Source organism: Pipistrellus kuhlii, unplaced genomic scaffold (genome assembly GCF_014108245.1).
Source record: "Pipistrellus kuhlii isolate mPipKuh1 unplaced genomic scaffold, mPipKuh1.p scaffold_m20_p_3, whole genome shotgun sequence".
Lineage (NCBI taxonomy): Eukaryota > Metazoa > Chordata > Mammalia > Chiroptera > Vespertilionidae > Pipistrellus > Pipistrellus kuhlii.
Window position 1 is genome coordinate 151,679,276 of NW_023425529.1, and position 20,325 is coordinate 151,699,600.

General features: G+C 41.5%; 1 protein-coding gene across 5 annotated transcripts in view; it reads left to right on the top strand.

Annotated features, from left to right (window-relative positions):
- The window catches only part of CLYBL (citramalyl-CoA lyase), a 218,964-nt gene that overhangs the window by 174,126 nt on the left and 24,513 nt on the right, over positions 1 to 20,325 (top strand). For 4 of the 5 annotated variants that reach the window (XM_036454691.2, XM_045588764.1, XM_036454690.2 and 1 more), the window contains exons 3-6: positions 11,556 to 11,744; positions 15,876 to 15,977; positions 17,707 to 17,800; positions 19,104 to 19,271. In XM_036454691.2, coding sequence (XP_036310584.1) covers positions 11,556 to 11,744; positions 15,876 to 15,977; positions 17,707 to 17,800; positions 19,104 to 19,271 — 553 coding nt within the window. The remainder of the gene's footprint in view (positions 1 to 11,555; positions 11,745 to 15,875; positions 15,978 to 17,706; positions 17,801 to 19,103; positions 19,272 to 20,325) is intronic. The other variant, XM_045588765.1, reaches the window with a different exon arrangement.

Genomic DNA, 20,325 nt, shown 5'->3' on the forward strand with positions numbered 1-20,325 from the left:
CATCATCAGTCATTAGAGAAGGGCAAATCAAAATCACAATAAAATACATGTCACACCCACTGGGATGGCTGTTATCTTTGATAACAAGTAAATAAAATAGAAAATAACAGGGGTTATTAAGGATGTGAAGAAATTGGAAAACTGGTACATTGCTGATGGAAATTATGCAACGAAATTGTGGAAAACAGTATGGCAATTTCTCAAAAAAGTTGAACATGGAATTACTATATGGCTCAACAATTCTACTCCTAGATATATTTCCAAAGAATTAAAAACAGAGATTCCAAAAGCCACTTGAATGCTGCATATAAGCATTATTCATAATAATTGAAAGGTAGAAACAACCCAAATGTCCATTAATGGATGAATGGGTTTTTAAAAATGTACATATATATTGGCTGAGTTGTGTGTGTGTGAGTGTATATACATACACTAGAGGCCTGGTGCATGAAATTCATGCATGGTGGGAGGGTTGTCCCTCAGCCCGGCCTGCACCCTCTCCAATCTGGGACATCCCTCTCACAATCCAAGACTGCTGGCTCCCAACTGCACACCTGGCTGCCTTCCTGATTGCCTCTAGGCTTCTGCCTGCCAGCCTGATCATATCCTAACCACTCCCCTGCCAGCCTGATTGATGCCTAATTGCTCCTCTGCCAGCCTGGTCACCTCCTAATTGCCCTCCCCTGTTGGCCATCTTGTGTCTACATGGGGGCAACCAGCTTTGACCACATGGGGGCTGCTATCTTGTGTGTTGGAGTGACAGTCAATTTGCATATTATTCTTTCATTAGATAGGATTAGATAGAGTAGGGGCCTTGATGCATGGGTGGGGGCTGGCTGGTTTGCCTTGAAGGGTGTCCTGGATCAGGAAGGGTTCCCTTGGGACATGGGGTGGCCTGGGTGAGGGGCTTATGGTGGTTTGAAGGCTGGCCACACCCCACAGTGGCCCAAGTGGAGGCCCTGGTATCTGAGATTTATTTATATTCTACAATTGAAACTTTGTGGCCTTGAGTAGAGGCCAAGGCAGGTCAGGGCAGGAGAAAAGCTTGGCTTCCTCCATTGCCAGGGGCAACTCAAGCCTCCTGCTCTCTCTGTGGCCACAGCCAGCTTGGTTGGGTTAATTTTCATACTTGCTCCTGATTGGCTGGCGGGCATGGCTTGTGGGTGTGGTGGAAGTACAGTCAATTTGCATATTACTCTTATTAAATAGGATTATTAACCATAACAAGGAATAAAATTTGGATACATGCTACAACATAAATGGACCTTAAAATACTATGATACTAAGTGGAAAAAGACAAAACAAATATTGTATGATTTTACTTATATGAAATAACTGGAATAAATACATAGATACAGAAAGTAGATTAGAGGCTACCAGAGCTAGGGGTTAAGAAGAAATGAGGAATTTTTGCAAAAATGGTTATAGAATTTTGGTTTGGGGTGATAAAAAAACTTTTGAAATTAAATAATGGTGATTGTTGCATCACTCTGTGAATGTAATTAAGACCCCTAAGGTACACTCAAAATTGTTACAGTGGAAAATGATATATGTATTTAATCATAGTGTTTTTTACATAGTCATTTTTCCAAAGAAGATATATAAAAATGACACATGAAAAGAGACTAAACATCATTAGTCATCAGGGAAATAAAAACCAGAGTGAGCATAGTGAGAGACACTTCACACCCACGAGGATGGCTATCGTCAAAAAGATCGTAACAAATGTTGGTGAGCTGTAGAGCTCATCCATCAATTCATTTAATTTTTTTTAAATTACAGTTGATATTCAATACCATTTTATATTTCTTCCAAGTGTATTAATTTACTTTTTAAGTTTGTTTCATATTAAGTTGTGAAAGAAGCAGTACACTTCTCCTTAAATACATTGTGTGCTTATCATTAACTTTTGTTCACCATTCTCTTTGTCTTTTGAGGTAAAATTTATATACAATGAAATGCTCAAACTTTAAGTATGTATTCTATGAAATTTTTCAAAAGTATAGGCCTGTTTAATAAGTTAAAGCCATTATTTTAATGTCTTTTAAAAACATTTTAATTGCTCATAAACCTTAAAAATAATTTTTATAGATTTATTATATTTTAGTTGTTTTTTTAATAGAAATTTTTCTTTTTTCATTAAATATCTGAGGGACAAAAATGGCAATTACATATTATGAGCCATCCATTTATATACATCCTGTGCCTTCTTAGTTTTTTAATGAAAACTGATTGGGCATTTTACTATAAACTTATATATTAATGTATCTTTCATAATAAACACATCAGAAACTTTGCTCTATCAAAATCTATGTTTTTAAAGTAATCGTGTAATATTACATGGAATGCAATAATTTGTGAGATGCATTAAGTGCATTTTTCACCTGTTTTTTTGTTTTGTTTTGCTTTGTTTTTATTGATTATGGTCTCACATAATTGTCCTTATTCCCCGATTCCCATCCCAAACCCCTCCCTAGATATGCCCTCCCCAACCCCCGTTGTCCATGGCCACTGGCTAGGCCCATATGTATGCACACAACTCCTTTGGTTGATCTCTTCCCCTTACCCCCATCCTCTCTTACTTTCCCTCTGAGGTTGGAGAGTCTGATCACTGGTTCTCTTTCTCTGTGTCTGTTTGTGTTGTTCATTATTTCCTCTAGATGTGTGAGATCATGTGGTCCAAGAAATACCCTTGTAAGAATCTAAACTGCAACAAGCCATAATGGTTATGCTGAGAGACAAATGAATCAGTCTGTGAGTTCCTTTCTGGGCCAACAGTTCTTTTGAGTCCCAATTTCAATGCCAGATAGTTCCTTATGTGTACATGTCAGCCATGATATTTCAGATCTGGTTGGTGGACAAATGGTGATAATTCAGGTCCGCCCGTCTCTGATTTGGTCCTGGACATCCTTCAGCACCCGCAGCTGCTGTCTGCTGGTATGCTGTGGCATCGTCAGCATCTTCCATCTCTGAATTGTGTCTCTTCTGTCTTCATGGCTGGAGCGCTTCTGTGTATTCCTCTCTGTTACAGGATTCCAGATGGTCTCGGAGTTGTTTTCTGAAAATATACAAACATATTCTTGACCAAAAGTTAATCAAGGGATATTTTCTTTAAATTTGATTTGGGATTCTTTTCCATTTCCCCCCCCCAAATGATTTTCCCCTGGCTTGTTTTGTCACCATGTGTGTATTTTCATGGGTATCTTGCTATTAGTGTTTCGAATGAAGATTAATTTTCTAAAGCACAAATTTTTTAGATGTAAATTATTCTCAGGATATTTTTCCTTACATGATATTCTTCCACTGTCACCCCCTTTTTTACTTTAAATAATAGGAAACTTTTGGAAATTTTATACTGTAGTCTTAATAGCTTTTACATTTTAACTTATTTGCGCTACACTATGACTGCTTTAGGTTCATAACATGTGCAATTTTACCAGGGGACACTCTGCCAATAAGAATTTTTGTTAATCACCTGTTTTAACTGTTGTAAAATACATATAACAAAAGTTACCATCTTAACCATTTTTATGTACATTGTTCAGTGGTTATTAAATATGTCCATATTGCTGTGCAACCATCATCACTATCCATCCCCATAACTCTTTTTATCTTGTAAAACTGAAATGCTATACCCATCCTAATATATAAAAACCCAGGGGCCGTCACTACCAAAACAGTCGATCGTATGACCAAACAGCAGGCTGTATGGGGTGACCAGGCTGGCTGGGGGGAAGTTGAGGTCGACCAGACTAGTGGGAGGGGGGCAGTTGGGGATAACCAGACCAGCATGGGGGGAAATAAGGGTTAACCAGGCTGACGGGGAGGGTGTGGGGGTAGTTAGGGGCAACCAGGCCAGCAGAGGGGTTAGTGAGGGACAACAAAATGACCGAACAGCAGGCTGCGTGGGGTGACCAGGCCAGCAGGGGGGGCAATGAGGGGCAACCAAATGACCGAACAACAGGCTGCGTGGGGTGACCAGGCTGGCAGGAGGGACAGTGAGGGGCAACCAGGCCAGTAGGGGGAGGGCAGTTGGGGGCGATTAGGCCAGCGGGGGGGGGGGGGGTATGAGGGGTGACCAGGCCGGCATGTGGAGGTGGTTAGGGGTGATCAGGCTGGCAGAGGGGGTAGTTAGGGGCGATCAGGCAGGCAGGCAGGCAGGTGAGCAGTTAGGAGCCAGTGATCCCAGATTGTGAGAGGCATGTCTGACTGCCAGTTTAGGCCTGATCCCTGGGTTCAGGGCTAACCTAGCAATTGAACATTCCCTGAAGGGTCCCAGATTGGAGAGGGTGCACGCTGGGCTGAGGGAACCCCCCACTCCATGTACGAATTTTGTGCACTGGGCCTCTACATATATAAAAGCCTAAGCGACTGACTGACCGGCCGGTAGCTATGACGTGAACTGACAACCAGGGGGCAGACGCTCACTGCAGGAGTGGAACCACAGGCATGGAAACATGGAATAGACTGATGAATCTAAGGGGTAGGGCAGGAAGAGATTAACCAAAGATCTTATATGCCTACTAAAGGCCTGGTGCACAGATTCATGCACTGGTGGGGCCCCTCAGCCTGGCCTGTGGGAATTGGGTCAAAACTATCTCTCCAACATCCCCTGAGGGGTCCCAGATTGTGAAAAGGCCAACTGCATAAAGCCCCTCCCTCTGGCCAGCTCCGCCCAAATTCACCCCCTTATCTTGATAAGGGTGGGCTGGCTGGACCCCACTCATGCACGAATTTGTGCACTGGCCTCTATAATCTACATATATAAAAGGCTAAGTGACCAATAGTCTGACTGACTGACCAACCGGGTACATATGACACACACTGGCAATTTAAAAATAAATGTTGACTCGTGCATACGCGATACATATAAATTTCTCGCTGGCACCAATTGCACGTGTGTTTTAATTTTATAATATTGTAATGTACATACTATTTTGACATGTAATTTTTTGTACTAATACAATTACCACATGAATCTTTCTTCTAATTAATTTCCTTTAGATGTGCACAAATGCATGCACCGGGCCACTAGTATGTATGTGTGTGTGTGTGTATATATATATATATATATATATATATATATATATATGAGCTTAAGTGACCGCCAACCAGCCAGTAACTATGATGCACACTGACCAGCAGGGGGCAGACACTCAACACAGGAACTGCCAAGCTGCAGTCCCTTGGCAGTGGCAGTTCTTGGGTGACACACCCAGAACCAGAGAGGAGGGAGCTCAGTTCTGGGGTGGATCACCCAGGAACCCCCCTCTCACAATCCAGGATCCCTCTGGTGATGTTGGAGAGCCAGTTTTGGCCCAATCCCCATAGGCCAGGCCAAGGGACCCCACCATTGCACGAATCCGTGTACTGGGCCTCTAGTTAAACAATAACTCCCCATTCTTTCCCCCTCCCCCAGCCCCTGGCAATCACCATTCTACTTTCTGTCTTTATAATTTTGACTAAGGACCTCGTATAAGTGGAATCATATAGTATTTGTCTTTCTGTGACTGGCTTATTTTGCTTAGCATAATGTCTTTAATGTTTATCCATGTTGTAGTATATGTCAGAATTTCCTTCCTTTAGAAAGCTGAATAATATTTCAATTATAAAATAAAACACATTTTGTTTATCCATTTTTCTATGGATGGATACTTTGGTTTCTTCTACATTTTAGTCGTGAATAATACTGCTATAAACATGGGTGTACAAATCCCTTTGAAACCCTGTCTTTAATTCTTTTGGTTATGTATCCAAAAGTGAAACTGCTAGGTGATACGGTAATCCTATTTTTAAATTTTTGAGGAACTGTTTTCTATAGTGGCTATACCATTTTACATTCCCACCAATAGTGCACAAGAGTTCCAATTTCTCCACATCCTCACCAACCCTTTTATTTTGTTTTTGTAGTTGTGTTTTTTTGTTTTTGTTTTTTAATTATAGCCATCTTGATGGGTGTGGTGGTATCTCATTGTAGTTTTTATTTTTGTCTCCCTAATGATCAGTGATACTGGGCATCTTTTCATCCGGGTACTGGCCATTTGTATATCTATCTTATTTGAAGAAATATCTATTCAAGTCCTTTGCCCAATTCTTAATTATATTTTTTGTTGTTGTTGACTTTTAGGAGTTATGTATGTGTACTAGATATTATTTATCTGATATGTGATCTGCAACTATTTTCTCCCATTTTATGGGTTGCCTTTTATAAATTTTTAAAAAATTTAATGTTTCATAAAGTCCAATTTATTTATTTTTTTCTTTTGTTGACTGTGCCTGCAGTGTTACTAATGAATGCAATTTCAAACCAGTTAACTCATGGTATGTTCAATGGTTTTGTAGATTTTATGTTTTCAAAAACAGGCAACCCAAGATTTGTTTTTCATGTAAAAAATTCAATGGGATAAAAACTCAACACTATCATCTTGCCTAAAGAGACACTACCAGGTTGTAATAATTAATGAGAATTTATTTGCCTTTATTTTTCAAGCAGTCACTACAAGTCTCTGTGATTATAATAAATTTTATACATTTATAAGAAAAACAAAAATATAATTCACTTAGTTATGACATTTTTATGTCAGAAGCACTTCTGTTTTTTTTTAATATAAATGTATGAAAATAAGTTAAAGGAGACCTTAAATGGAACGATTCTCTCAGAATTTATTTCAAACATTCTCAAATTAAAAAAAAAAAATTATATTGATCCTGATATACAGCCCTTCTGCCAAAAATTTGTTCCACTCCATGCCTGTGACATCATTTTAGGAATTAGATAAAATGGGAATGAGATGAGCCGGACCAATTCAGAAAAGATAGAACTCACTATCATTTTGGATTCGCATATCATTTTGGATATGCAGCGTGGCAGTGTGCCTTTTGCGGGATGAAAATATTAATTACACATTTTTTAAAAATCACAAGTGTTATGCATCTCCCTGGAGTCTAGAAAGTCTTTGGTATTTCTTAATCACCAAATCTAGGTCCGGCTGCACAGCTTTCTTTCTCATTGCTCCTGTTGCATCCGGGTAGTCTTTGCGATTTCCTCTGAAAATAACTATACATTAACATACAAGGTTTCAGTGTGTGCGTTTGTGTGTGTGTGTGTGTGTGTGTGTGTGTGTGTGTAGGGGGGGAGGGGGTGTGTGGAAGGGAAAGGTGTTAATTCAGATGTTATGAAACTGTGATAATGCTATTATTTAAGGCACTTATTTGGGTCTGTTTATACTTTGTAGTTTTATAAATAAGCCCAAGGGGCCCCTCCCGGTTGTCACAATCCTCCTTGAATCTGAATCCGGGCTGTCTCTTCCTATCCGACAGTAGAATTGATGCGGCTCTAATCCCTGGAAGTTTGGAACTAATGAACTGACTGCTGAGCTGCCGCCACGGAGCTTGGTCCCAAACTATACTGTACTTCACACTCGATTTATTCTCCAGATGGCGAGACTGTGCCACCCCGCCGCGAGGGACCACCTCTTCCACTGGAGTGTAAAAGTGGACGGATGTTGTTTTCTTTGCAGATTTGATCATTCTGAGCTAGAAACTCGCGAGGATGATTAGTTATTAGCTTTAATGGGTGCCAATTGAACCAACTGCACGCATATTTTCTCCTTTAATTTCGGAGTCCGCAGGTCCCGGGGATGGTTGATTTACCCGCTTTCTGACGTCACCGGAGCATGCCTCTTCCCCAGGTGACAGGGACCCAGGCCCTGAAATCATCGCACGCCTTGGTTCCTGGCCCAGACACAGTCCCATAATACGGTGGCTTATGTAGAAGGACAAGTTCATTAGCCTCCGGTCCACTGCACCGAGCAGCCCCTGGCACGGAATATGGATTGAATGCGGGAACTTTGCTGGCACCCCCTTTTCCCACCAGGGCCCTGGGAAGGTTCGGACCCGGGCCAGCTTTCCCCTCCCTGGCCTCCCCAGGGCCCGCCTGGAATCAGACCCGCTGCAGAGCACACGGTGCTGATGAGTCTGCAGAGACCTAATGTAACTGCTGCTAAAGGCCTTCGCTCCATTATCCCCACCTTTCCAGGTTGTCAGTTCTTGGGGGAACAAGTTCATCCCACACGAGAAGCGCTCACCAAAGCCATCCCGTCGTGTTAGCACGCTTAGAACGCGGTTCCTTCTAAACCTCATTTTGAACAACCCGTTTTGCTACCAGAATTTGACATCCCCCTACCCCAGCCCCCCAAAAAAGATCTTTTGTGAGTGGCCTCTTTTTTTACTTTCGTTTTCACTTCCTTCTTTCTCCAAGCGCACTCAGCTCCCGATAATCTCAGCAGATCACCTAGCCAGCGCTTCTGGGGAGATGGTGGCTGCTGGGCTGTGTTTTGCTAATCCCCTAACAAGACAGAAATGAAAGGATGTCAGGGGCCAAACAGGAGCGGAGAAAAAGAGAGAAACGTGAAAGGGAGTGAGGAAATGGAGATGAGAGAGAGAGATGTTAGCAAGAAGTTAGAGAGAGGGGAGGAGGAGAGAGAGAGGGAAAGGCAGGGAGCGAAATGAACCCAATTTCTTTCTTTTCACAACCGGGTGGGCTGGGGTTCTCTCTAGCTGAACACCCGGAACTAAACTTAATTGTTCTTAGAAACTGCCTTCCTCTCACCCGACAGATGGCATGGGTATGTTTGCTAGTACAGTAACATATTTCACCATTGAAGTACCAAAAAGGAAAAAAAAAAATCAACATGCTTGTTGGTTGGTGTGAATTCCATGATTGGATATTTTGGGATACATGGCAGAGGGATGCACACTTAGTTTATGTAAATTGCAGCAAGCAACAGCCTGTTAATAAGGGTGTTGTGTGGCAATATACCTCCAAAGCCATCTTTTTATTTTTTATTTTTGGAAAGGTACAGAATGATGAAGTGGAAAGAGCTCGGTTTTAATTATGAGCCAGAAGTTGGAGGGAAAAATTTTCTAATAAAATGCTGATTATTTGCTGCTCGTTATTATAACAGGAAAAGTACTAATCAGATTATGCCTAAAGTTGGAATTAGGTACTTCGTTGGCAGCCAATTTCACAAGGGCAGAATTTTACTAAGTAAACCGGAATGTGCTGAAACCATGGCAATCTGACTGGAGATAAAAATCGCCAACAGGTTTAGAACATGAGCTTTGAACAAACAGTCCCCCTTTCACATCCAAGTGCAACGGCAAAACACCTTAGAGGTTACCTCTTGTTTGACACCAGCGTTAACAATGTAGGAAGTTGCCAAGACCGGTTTGGCTCAATGGATAGAACGTCGGCTTGGGGACTGAAGGGTCCCGGGTTCGATTCTGTCAAGGGCATGTACCTTGGTTGCGGGCATATCCCCAGTAGGGGGTGTGCAAGAGGCAGCTGATCAATGACTCGCTCTCATCGATGTTTCTAACTCTCTATCTCTCTCCCTTCCTCTCTGTACAAAATCAATAAAATATACTTAAAAAAAAAAAAAAAAAAAAAAAAAAAACAATGTAGGAAGTTGTTGATGCTGCCAGTGATCCTGTGTCCTTGAGTTCACAGGCAGAGCAAAGCAGAGAACGGAGGTGAAGATTCCAATAGCTCTGGTTTTCAGATGCATTTCAGCCTAAATGATCTAGTGAGTTCCCTCCCATTCCCCACTCATTGTCCCAACAGACCCTTCACAAGCTCGACCTGCTATGGAAAGAAATCCTGCAAGTTGAAATGTGTATGAGCCGCAGCAATCCTGAGTTTGTGGTTGATTGTGCAGGCTACACGGAGCACAGCACATTTTAGGTTCTCTGAGGCCGGGGATCTCAATGCATGCACTGCCCAAGAGCTGGAAGCATTTCTCTCGCCAGCTCTAGACAGCCTTGGCACCATGGCGTTGAGTTAACGTCTGCTTTTCGCCTTCAAGATCTTTGTATTTAGTGGCTGTAACAGGAGGGCATGGTGAAGGAGTGGGTGCGTTTTACAGCCGTGGAATGGCCAACAGCATGGTGTGGAACCAGGCCACTGTGTCTGTGTCACCCTCACCTTAGCTCGTGGGAGCGCTCTCTTGCTTTTACCTAAGCGTGGTCTAATTATTGGCAATCGGAGCTCTGTAAATCAGGACTCCACGGGGCCGTCTTAAACTGTCCTACATGCTCTGTTTCCATCTGACCTGACAACTCTAAGCTACCGTTTCCTCACACTGTTTAACTCGGACCACATTTCGAAGACTTCCCTGCTTCCACAGGGTCGTAGGCCCACTTCCGTCTGGTTTAAATCTACTGTCCTGGCTTGTCTTGTTGATTAGACTTAGATTCAATATCAGCTCAAACCATTCTTTTTTTTTTTTTTGTCACCATTTCGGTTTTGCTACTTTCCTAGATAAGGATTGCTGTGCACATGGCTGCATATTGTTAAAACTTTTCTTTTTAAACCACATTCATCAGCAGTGAGAAGCTTTCAAGTTTTATTAGTATCATAAAATCTCTTCCCAAATGAAACTACTTTTGATACGTGTTCATTCTGACAATGAGAATTAGTTGAGGGCTGTTGGCAAGGTGGAGGAATTTGTTTTTGAAACTGAAATAGGCAGGAAGTAATGACCTCAAAGTACTATTCTTTCAACCCCAACCCCCACCCCCTCAATCACTCCTTTCCCGGCTCCCCTCACCTTCATCACCCCCAACTCAAAGACAATCAATAATATGTTTGGTTTCATATAGTTTTGCCGAGGACAATTCAGACACGGAGGCAGGCTTTCAACCTTTCAGTTTTCCTTAACTGGAGCAAAGACTGTCAAATCAAAGGAAAAACATGTATATTTCCCTCCACTCCATGAAGGGGTTTCTCAGTGATATTACAGTCTTCCTTTTGAATAAGTTGGAGCTTTTTTGTAGTGTGGAATGTCAGTTTCCTCTGAGTGCCTTCCTAATTAAGTGTCAAGATTCAACTCCATTGCAAAAAAAAAATATTTTTTAAAAAGTGAGTAAAAAAGCATGAAGCATATGGAAAAAGAAAAACAATTTTTTGCCCCTAAACTGACTACACTGACAGATGAGATTGCCATTATCCATAGTATCTAGCTTCTCATATTTATTAATTATTTATTTTTAAAAATTTTTAATATATATTTTATTGATTTTTTACAGAGAGGAAGAGAGTCAGAAACATCGATGAGAGAGAAACATTGACCAGCTGCCTCTTGCACACCCCCTACTGGGGATGTGCCTGCAACCAAGGTACATGCCCTTGACCAGAATCGAACCTGGGACCTTTCAGACCGCAGGCAGATGCTCTCTCCACTGAGCCAAAATGGTTTCGGCATAGCTTCTTATATTTATTAAATGAGAAATAGCAGATAGAAGACCAAATAGCACATAGTAGAACTATGCCTTGTACCAAGTAAATACTCAAGAAATGCTACCTATTAATTAATTTACTTTTGCAATTGAGAAGTAATGTTAATGAGCAAAACGATACTACTATTTAGAAGTATGCTAGTAGTTGTAGATATAGTAATGGTGCTCAGGCCTGAATCTACATAAGTTTCCCAGACAGCTGGATTGTTTCTTCTCGATCAATATACTCAGGAGATTCATTTTCTCAACACTTACAGAATGAAGCTCGATTAAGAATAGTAAAAACTCTTGAAGACTTTGATCTGGGCCCAACCGAAAAGTGTGTGAGAATCAACGCGGTGTCCAGTGGCCTGGCTGAAGAAGACCTGGAGGCCGTCCTGCAGTCCCGGGTCCTTCCTTCCAGCATAATGCTACCCAAGGTGGAAGGTCCCGAGGAAATCCAGTGGGTGAGTAGCTAATGCTTTCTTTAATCAAAGATTCAAGACTGGCTAAGAAGGAGTAGCAGAAAGGAAGCATTTGGGTGCTGCCAGTTTGGAAAATACATGCACAGAGCAGAAAGGGAATTCAGAAAAAGGAGTGAGCCCAAGAGTCCATATTCTTCACCCACAGAGAACGTCCTGGCTTTGCCCCAAGTGTCCTAACGGGATAACTCTACTCCTGAAATGATGCCTCTGCTCCCTCACCGGATTTGTGGACTGGACAGCACAGGGTCCTCAGTAGCCCTTACAGAGCAGTCCTTGGAAACTACCGTGTGTCCCCTAAAATAAGACATCCTCCAAAAATAAGATGTAGCGCATGGAAAAATAAGACATCCCCTGAAAATAAGACCTAGCGCATCTTTGGGAGCAAAAATTAATATAAGACACTGTCTTATTTTCGGGGAAACAGGGTAGCTTGCCTGAGAATTGGATAGCTTCTTGCACCCTGCCAGGCCCCAACCCTCCACCTGGGAGAACAGGGCCGTAAGAGGGCCTTCCCCGGCCAGACTCGTTGGAAGACAGCATAGACAGAGACAGCACATGAGCCACAAATGAAAAAATGAACCTGGAGGAGGAGAGGTAAGGGTCACTCCATAGGGCAAGCGGAGGAGTAAACAGGAAGCTTTTAACCAGTGGTTTTAATTAGCACAGATATTATTTCCTGAACAGTTCTCTAGTTCCTCCTTTTTAAATTGCTGACAGGTGTGTTTGTGTTTCATGACAGACTTTTCGGCCAATAAAAACCTGGCATGTCAAATTACTTAAGAAAACTTTGAAATGGGCCTAATTATACTATGATTGTTTTCATTGTTAAAATGGGGCGGGGGATGGGGGGATATTTTACTTAAGGGGTGCTATGATTCTGCTGATCTCTGCTGAATAAAATAACATTCCATTGTGTCACTCCAGGGCAGAGGGCCTGTGACACGTAAATGCTGAACGTGTGGTGAGGGCATGTGGACAGTGGTGATTCTGATGCCACATCTGGATTACTCTAAGGCTGCAGTGGCAACGGTAGCAAATACACTGCGAGGTTGTAACACCCGGGGAAACCCGTCCCCTTTAAATGCACATCGATGTGTTGGGCCTGTGCTTTCCAAAGCCGTGGCTGCCTGCCACGTGTGGTACCCAGAACTTGAAATGTGGCAAGCCCAAATTGAGATGTCCTGGAAGTGTAAAGTACACATGGGATTTTGAAGATTTTTGTGGTCCCCGGACCTCTTACATGTTGAAATGATAATATTTAGGCCGCATTGGCTTTTCATGATGTTGATTGCTTCATTTTACTCATTTAATGCAGCTTCTGTAGAATTCAGAATTGCATAGGCAGCTGCCATTACTCTTCAGCTGGACAGCTCCATGTTGGTGCTTCTGAGCCAGGTGTTCAAGGACTCCCTCCTCTTTACTCTCTCTGCTCCAAGGTCAACTCTGAGGCTGGGAGATGCTGGTTACACTAGGTTAATATCGTCAAGGGCTTCTACCCTTGAAGGTGTCTTCCATTGATTGAAATGGAATCCAAAGTCACTGTTCCCTTTCGGTTTCATAGTTCATGTCTATTTATCACAGTTACTACCCTCGTTTGAGGGGAGAGGACCCACCCCAGCCTTCAGGCCCAGCTTCTGTTCCCTGTTTTAAATCCCTGGATGTGAGGAACGTACCGAAATCTAAATAGGATTTCTAGTTAACAGAAGTCTGTTTGGGCTGTTTATTTTTTCCTCTCCGTTTGTATTTATGTGAAGCATAAAATCCAGGGCCTGATGCACAACTGAAAGATGGGCTTCCTTGTTTTCTTTTGTGTGAGAATCTCTTGCTGGCCTTTTGTCGCTAGTGTGGGTTCTTGTTTGACTGGCACGGCTTATTGGACTATAACAAGCGTGACTCTGCCTCCTTTGTGACGGGACAATTCTCCCACAAATCCCGAACAGTGCGCATTCTTCCAACACACTATTGGGTGTGCACTGGAATTGAAAGAATTGCTGAGCCTTGTACTTCATCTCCTCCCCAATCTCTTTGTGATTCTCCCCCTTCTTTTCCGCCCTCCGCCCCCCGCCCCTGCCCCCCTAGTCCCTCCACCTCGCTGAAATGAACACTTTACCAGGCCGGAAACATTTAATTGTCTCCTTTTGAAAAAAAAATTAATTGAAACTTCTCCACTAGTTACCTTTTGTGTGCGTACTTAATGCAATTTTTTAAGAAAGAAGGGGAGGAGGGGAAGAAGGATGGGCTGGAATATTTAATTTTTAAATGCCCCTATTGGCTTTAAAAACAAGAGATTTTTTTTCTCACTGAGAACCGGGAATATATTGTAGAGTGTTTACCTAGTTTTAAACTTGATGGTGTTTATAATTATAACTATTATCACAAACCATGGGGCAAGAAACCTGGCAAGATTTTTTTTTTTTTTTAATGAGAAAAAAAAGAACACCACACACACACACACACACACACACACACACACACACACTGGATCTGTAACACCAAAACCACCAATATGTCACTCCCTACTTTCTAGCTTAACTGTGACATAAATTATGTTTTATTTTCATTTACATGAAATACTATACGTTTTGTTCCCTTAAATGGTAGCCCTCTCTTCTTTCTTGCTATTTCGGCTGAGTTATTCCTTCCCTTGCAAAGTTACTAAGGAGGTGATGATGATGGTGACAGAGGAAGGGAGGGGGCAGTGGGAGCAACTGGGAATAATTCTTCATTACTGAAAGCTGTGATTTATTTTAGCCTAATTGTAAAGTTACTGCAAATTGCTCAAAAGCTTTTTAAAGATCCCAGTGATTAGATTTTTTAGGGGGAGGAGGGTGCCGCACAGGCAAGGAGGGGGCAGCTAAAAGGGGAAATAACACCTCTAATCCTGCTTCGGGTAAATAGGCTGCCAGCTTTTAAAATGAGTTTCCTTTCTATTAGTCAGAATATTATGCTAAGCCTTAAGCATTAGTTTTTTTATGTTGCCATAGCAGCCCTATTCCTGCAGGGTGGTGACCTGCGATGATTACAGTACAAAGCTTATAGGGTCTTGAAACCCCCTTTGAAGATGAAAAGTCTTTGATGGTTTATATTTATGCAAATCTCTTAGATATGATTTACCCAACTGAGACTGAATGGAGGGATGATTAAAATTCCCTTTTCCTTTGATATCCATTAATGGATGAATATTCCTTAAATTTAAAATGGATAATGTTTTCATCTTTATTTACAAAAATATCTGTCATACCTGTGTGTTTTTTTTGTGTGTGTGTGTGTTTTTAATCTTCCCACATCTTATTAGATCTAGATAGACATAATAGATTTACAATTTAGAGTGTGGTGAGGTTTTGGGTTGGTTTTTTTCTTTTTTTCCTTTTGAAAGGGGGGGTGGGGGGTGTCTGTGCAAGAGCTTTTGTATGTTTCCAGATGATAGATTTTGGAATTTGGGCTACCCCACTGGCAGCACAGAGCTAGCTGTGAACTGGTCTCATGGAAAAAATTGGCGAGCTTTGGTCTTCAAAGAATTAAACTTCCTTTTTAAGGTCTTCCTAGGTAAGCTAAAAAATTATGAAGAAAACCCTCTTGCACAAAGGGTAATGGTATGATAATGAATAATACAGATTCCACGTAGAAGGCCGAGCAGTCGCACTGATGTCAGTGCTGGGTGTGAAACAAAAACAGAATGGCAGGTAGGGCAAGGCGCATTGTTTTAGGGGCCCACCACTTGCATTTAAGAAGTGAGGGTGAGAGGTCTTAACTAAGTATGTTTTTAAGGGAAGCATTTAAACTCAAGATTCTCTCCTTCTAGTTCTATGTCGTAGGCCTCAAATTGCTCCGAGAGAGAGAGAGAGAGAGAGAGAGAGAGAGAGAGAGAGAGAGAGAGAGAGAGAAAAGTATAATGCTTGGGGTTTTACTATTTAGTTTGGTGGGAACTTTGTTACCTTTTTTCCTTTGGTCTTTCCTCTTTTCTCTTTTCTTTTTTTTAAATTCTTTTGTGTGGACGAAAGAGGCTGGGATATTACTTCCTCTGGTCAAAGACTTAAATACTACTTCTGTGTCTACACTTCAGTGGTTATACATTTTCCTCTCACTAATTACCTATGACAATTTTGATTTTAGTTTTCAGACAAATTTTCATTCTACTTAAAAGGCCGAAAACTTGAACAACCTATGAATTTAATCCCTTTTGTGGAAACTGCAATGGGTTTGCTCAATTTTAAGGTAAGAAAACCCTAACGTGGCTTAGAAGTTAATATTTTATTACCTAAAGAGAACTCTTCTTTTCAATATTAATTTAAAATATTTTTCTGAAAAAATTTATAAGCAAAGTAAATCTTGAGCACAATTTATTATTTGTAATTATACAAAACCAGGTTGTGAGCATCTTAGAAAAGAAAGAAATGGACTAAGTAGCAAGGAAGAATTCCCAGTCCTAAATATTTAAACTGTAGATTCCTAGCAATAATTTTAATTTAATCATCACTATGTAAAATATGTGCTTTGAATTATTATGTTTATAGATAAAATGTGCATGAAAATTTATTTTGTCACCCTTATGAATTAACTTTCGATTATTCTCTTGTAGCAACCGTCTTTCATTGGGAAACTTTCTGGTCTCTGTAGCAACATCATCCATAAAGTCCAGTTGATAACAATTACTATTTCCTAGTTAGTATATGCCAATAATTTGTGGTATAATATTTCAGTTTACCACATTAGAACAGAAACTCTTTCCTAATATATACCAGGAAGATTATCTTACCCACGTGCTTCCCAACATTTCTTGGTTGCATCAAGCTGTTTGCCTTAACAAATTAATAGCTAGCTTGTAAAAAAAAAAAAAAAATCCCTTTATTGGTTGTCATTTAAATTGTTTTCCAAAATATACCTCACATTACACCTGACCTGTGAACATCAATGTAGCATTCTATCCCAGAGGGCACGAGAGAAGAAATTCCTCAAAACAAAACACAATAAAAAGATAGTTGAGCTGTAACTGGAGAGGTAATATGTGAGCAAACGCTCTGAGAGGAAACTCTGAGACCTACTGGACCATGCAGGAGGGGCAGAGTGCAAATGTTTGCGAGCTACTTCACGTGTGTTTACACCACTAACCACACATTTCTCCGAGCCTGCCCTAGATTTCTGGGAATATAATCAAAGCATATCTTTTAGATGCAGCTAGATTCCTATAACGATTTGATTTTCAGCACTGTTTTGCCATTTTATTCCATAACGTACCGAGAAGCACTTACAACCCCTGAAATTAATCAGCAGAGTCCTCACGAGTTTCTCATGTCATCCCCACCCACGTATATTAGCATGAACCTTTGTCGCTTCACAGTGCTGTCTGCAACGAATGTCATTTATCTTTATTTCACATGGAAATATCGAAGTTGCTTATTAATACGTCTTGGGTGACTTGTTGCATTTTTGTTTTCCCCTCTGGCATTGTAGGTTTTTGTATTGTGTGTCTTTAATCCTAAAACCACTTACTAAGAAATCTTGATCCCGATGCAAATAATCCAATTAGTTTGATTTTAAAAATTCTTGCCTTCTTTCCTGTGGCTTTCTGTGTATGGTGTGAGTCTCTTAAAGCAAAAACAAATTTTGGAAAAACATAAATTACTTATAGTACAACCGAACTGAGTTAACTCCCAAGTTTTTCTAGAAATTGGATGAACTACAAGTCAAACATTGTAACTATATGAACGTACGTTAATGGCTATATTAACATACTCCATTAAAGCAAAGCCAAGGTATACAGCATTATTTATCTTGAACAATGTGAAATGCCTTTCGAAAGGGGTGACTTGGGGCTGCATTTTTAGGACTGCTCTCAGACAAACTGTCTTGTATTCAGAACTGGATCTTTCTGGTGCTGAATCTACAGCAGGCTGCTTCTCCCCACCGTGTGTGTCTGTGAGACGCTCTCTCTGCTCTTTTACAGGCCGTGTGCAAAGAAGCCGTGAAGGCCGGGCCTCCGGTGGGCCTTTGCCTAGATGCTGTCGTTTTCGGAGGAGAAGACTTTCGAGCCAGCATAGGTGTCAAAGACTCATTTCTCTCTCATTCTTTCTGTGTACACATGTATACTTTTTTTTCCCCCCTTGGGCCCCTTCACAAACGGACATTTACATGACAATATATTTGCCAACCGTGACAATGGTTTTCAGCTGAATGGACAGCACTTCCCGATAATTTAGGACACCTCACCATTGTCCTGCTTTCAGAACACAGCACCGTTATGTCTATTCACTTATAAAGTAACTCGTAAAAAGGCTGTTGCAGCCTCACACGTGTTCGGGAAGAGACAGCATCTACTCTGTTCATAATAGTTGTTATGCGAACATCCTCTCTGTTGCTTAAATATTTTTGTTTTCACCTCAGTGTAAAGGGGATTGAGGCCCCTACCACAAATTTAAGGCAATTCCACATATGCTCTACCGAGTAATTTTCTTTATTAACTGTAGTATGTAAATATTATTTAAAATAGATTTTAAATACCTCCTCAAGTCTGTTTCAGAACTCTTATTATTAATTACTCATTGAGATAGTGTGCGTGCCTGTTCTCACTGGTCCTCCCCATCCCTTGGGCACGATGCATGTGCAACCAGAGACGGTGCCTCTGGAAAAGGAGCCCAGGTCACTGGCTTTTCAGAGCCACGGTCCCAAGTGACCCGAGACAGGAGCTTCCCCCTGAGCAAACGTAAACACACGCCCTCCCACCCCCAGGGTGGAAACACCAGGAACTTATTTTAATACCGGTCTTCCCGGGGGACTCAGTATCACCAGTAGCTTAGTGGAAACTTTCTGCCTCTCTCAAAGCGAGTGCCCTTCCATTTCTCTTAAGTTCTCCATCCAAACCCCGGAAGTACCTGGCTCAGAACCTCAGTGATAACAGGGCATGGCCACCACAGCCTGTGGAACTCTGGGCTCAGCGGGAGAACTGAGCCATTTCCTCACACAGCCCTCTGGCCACCTCTTGCAGTGCTACCTTTGGACCGACAATTTCCAAGGGATGGCAAAAGGGAAACATACATGTCAGAAGTCATTTGTGACCGACCTACCAAGTCATTCATGATTCTGGCTCCTGGGGGGGGGGGGGGGGGGGGTCCTCTTCTTCATGCACACAGCCATTCCCCTGAAAGATACCTTGCAAGAAGGTCCCATGAGGTTGAACTCTGCCTCCACACATCCCTCTTCGTTTATATTGAATCATCACCTCCCTGGGCCGCAAGGCCATGGAGGACCCAGACACCCTTACGTCCTGAGTTTTTACAAGAGATGTATGGGTTGGGTTTCCAAAGTTAACCTCTCTCCTTTTTTCTGCCAACCTCCCATTTCCAGGTGCAACAAGTAGTAAAGAAGCCCACGACATTCTCTACGCCCGGCAAAAGATCGTTGTCGTGGCGAAGGCCTTTGGTCTGCAGGCCGTAGACCTGGTGTACATCGACTTCCGAGACGAAGAGGGGCTCCTGAGGCAGGCGAGAGAAGGAGCGGCGATGGGATTTACGGGTATGGTCCTCGGTGGTATCCTGAACAGCATTGTCTAGATTTTCGAACATTCCAGAAATCAGTGTTCCTTAAGGTGGCCAGGTAGTTCACATACCTATTCTACCATCTGAAACATGAAAAGAAGCCATCCAGGGCAAGAACCCACCCAACAAATGGTCAGGCTTTACTTTGGCTCTGCCAGTCAACAAGCAAATCACTTATTTTATTTTCTCGTTAGAATAGTGACCTTTTTTTTTTTCTGTTAAGTATTTTGTTGCAGTTTTTGCTGACACGAGGGGAGGGATGAGGCTGTCGTAAAAGTATTTTTGGGTGAACTGCCTTAAACCTGTTAACCGGGGAGTTCCCTTTTTAATGATGCAACCTGTAACGGGTGCGTACTCTTTCACTAGGACGTGTCAGTACGTCACGCCCGGAGGACGTAATTTCATATTATTTTTTTTTATTTATACTTAATGAAAATAAATGAAATATATATATATATATATATATATATATATATATATTTGTATATATATATATATATATATATATATATATATATATATAAAGCACAAAGGAAAATACAAAATTACAAAAAAAATAGAAAAGAATACCGACAAAAAAAAAAATGGACACGTCGAATTAAAAAATTATAAATTTTACAAACAATGATAGAGATGACAAAAAATAGCTGAAACCGATTTGGCTCAGTGGATAGAGCATCAGCCTTCGACCTAAAGATCCCGGGTTTGATTCCGGTCAAGGGCATGTACCTTGGTTGCCGGCACATCCCCAGTGGGGGGTATGCAAGAGGCAGCTGATCGATGTTTCTCTCTCATCTCATCGATATTTCTAACTCTCTATCCCTCCCCTTTCCTTGCTCTCTGTAAAAAATCAATAAAATATTAAAAAAAAAAAAAAGATTACAAAAAATATATACCGTCCCTCTCGGGGCACAACATATATTTCAAGGACGTATCCATACGTCCTACCCAGTCCCGATATTGTTTGCATTTGACGTATTTATAGGTCCCGCTCGGTTAGCAGGTTAAGAGTTTGTGTTGATGGGTTGAAG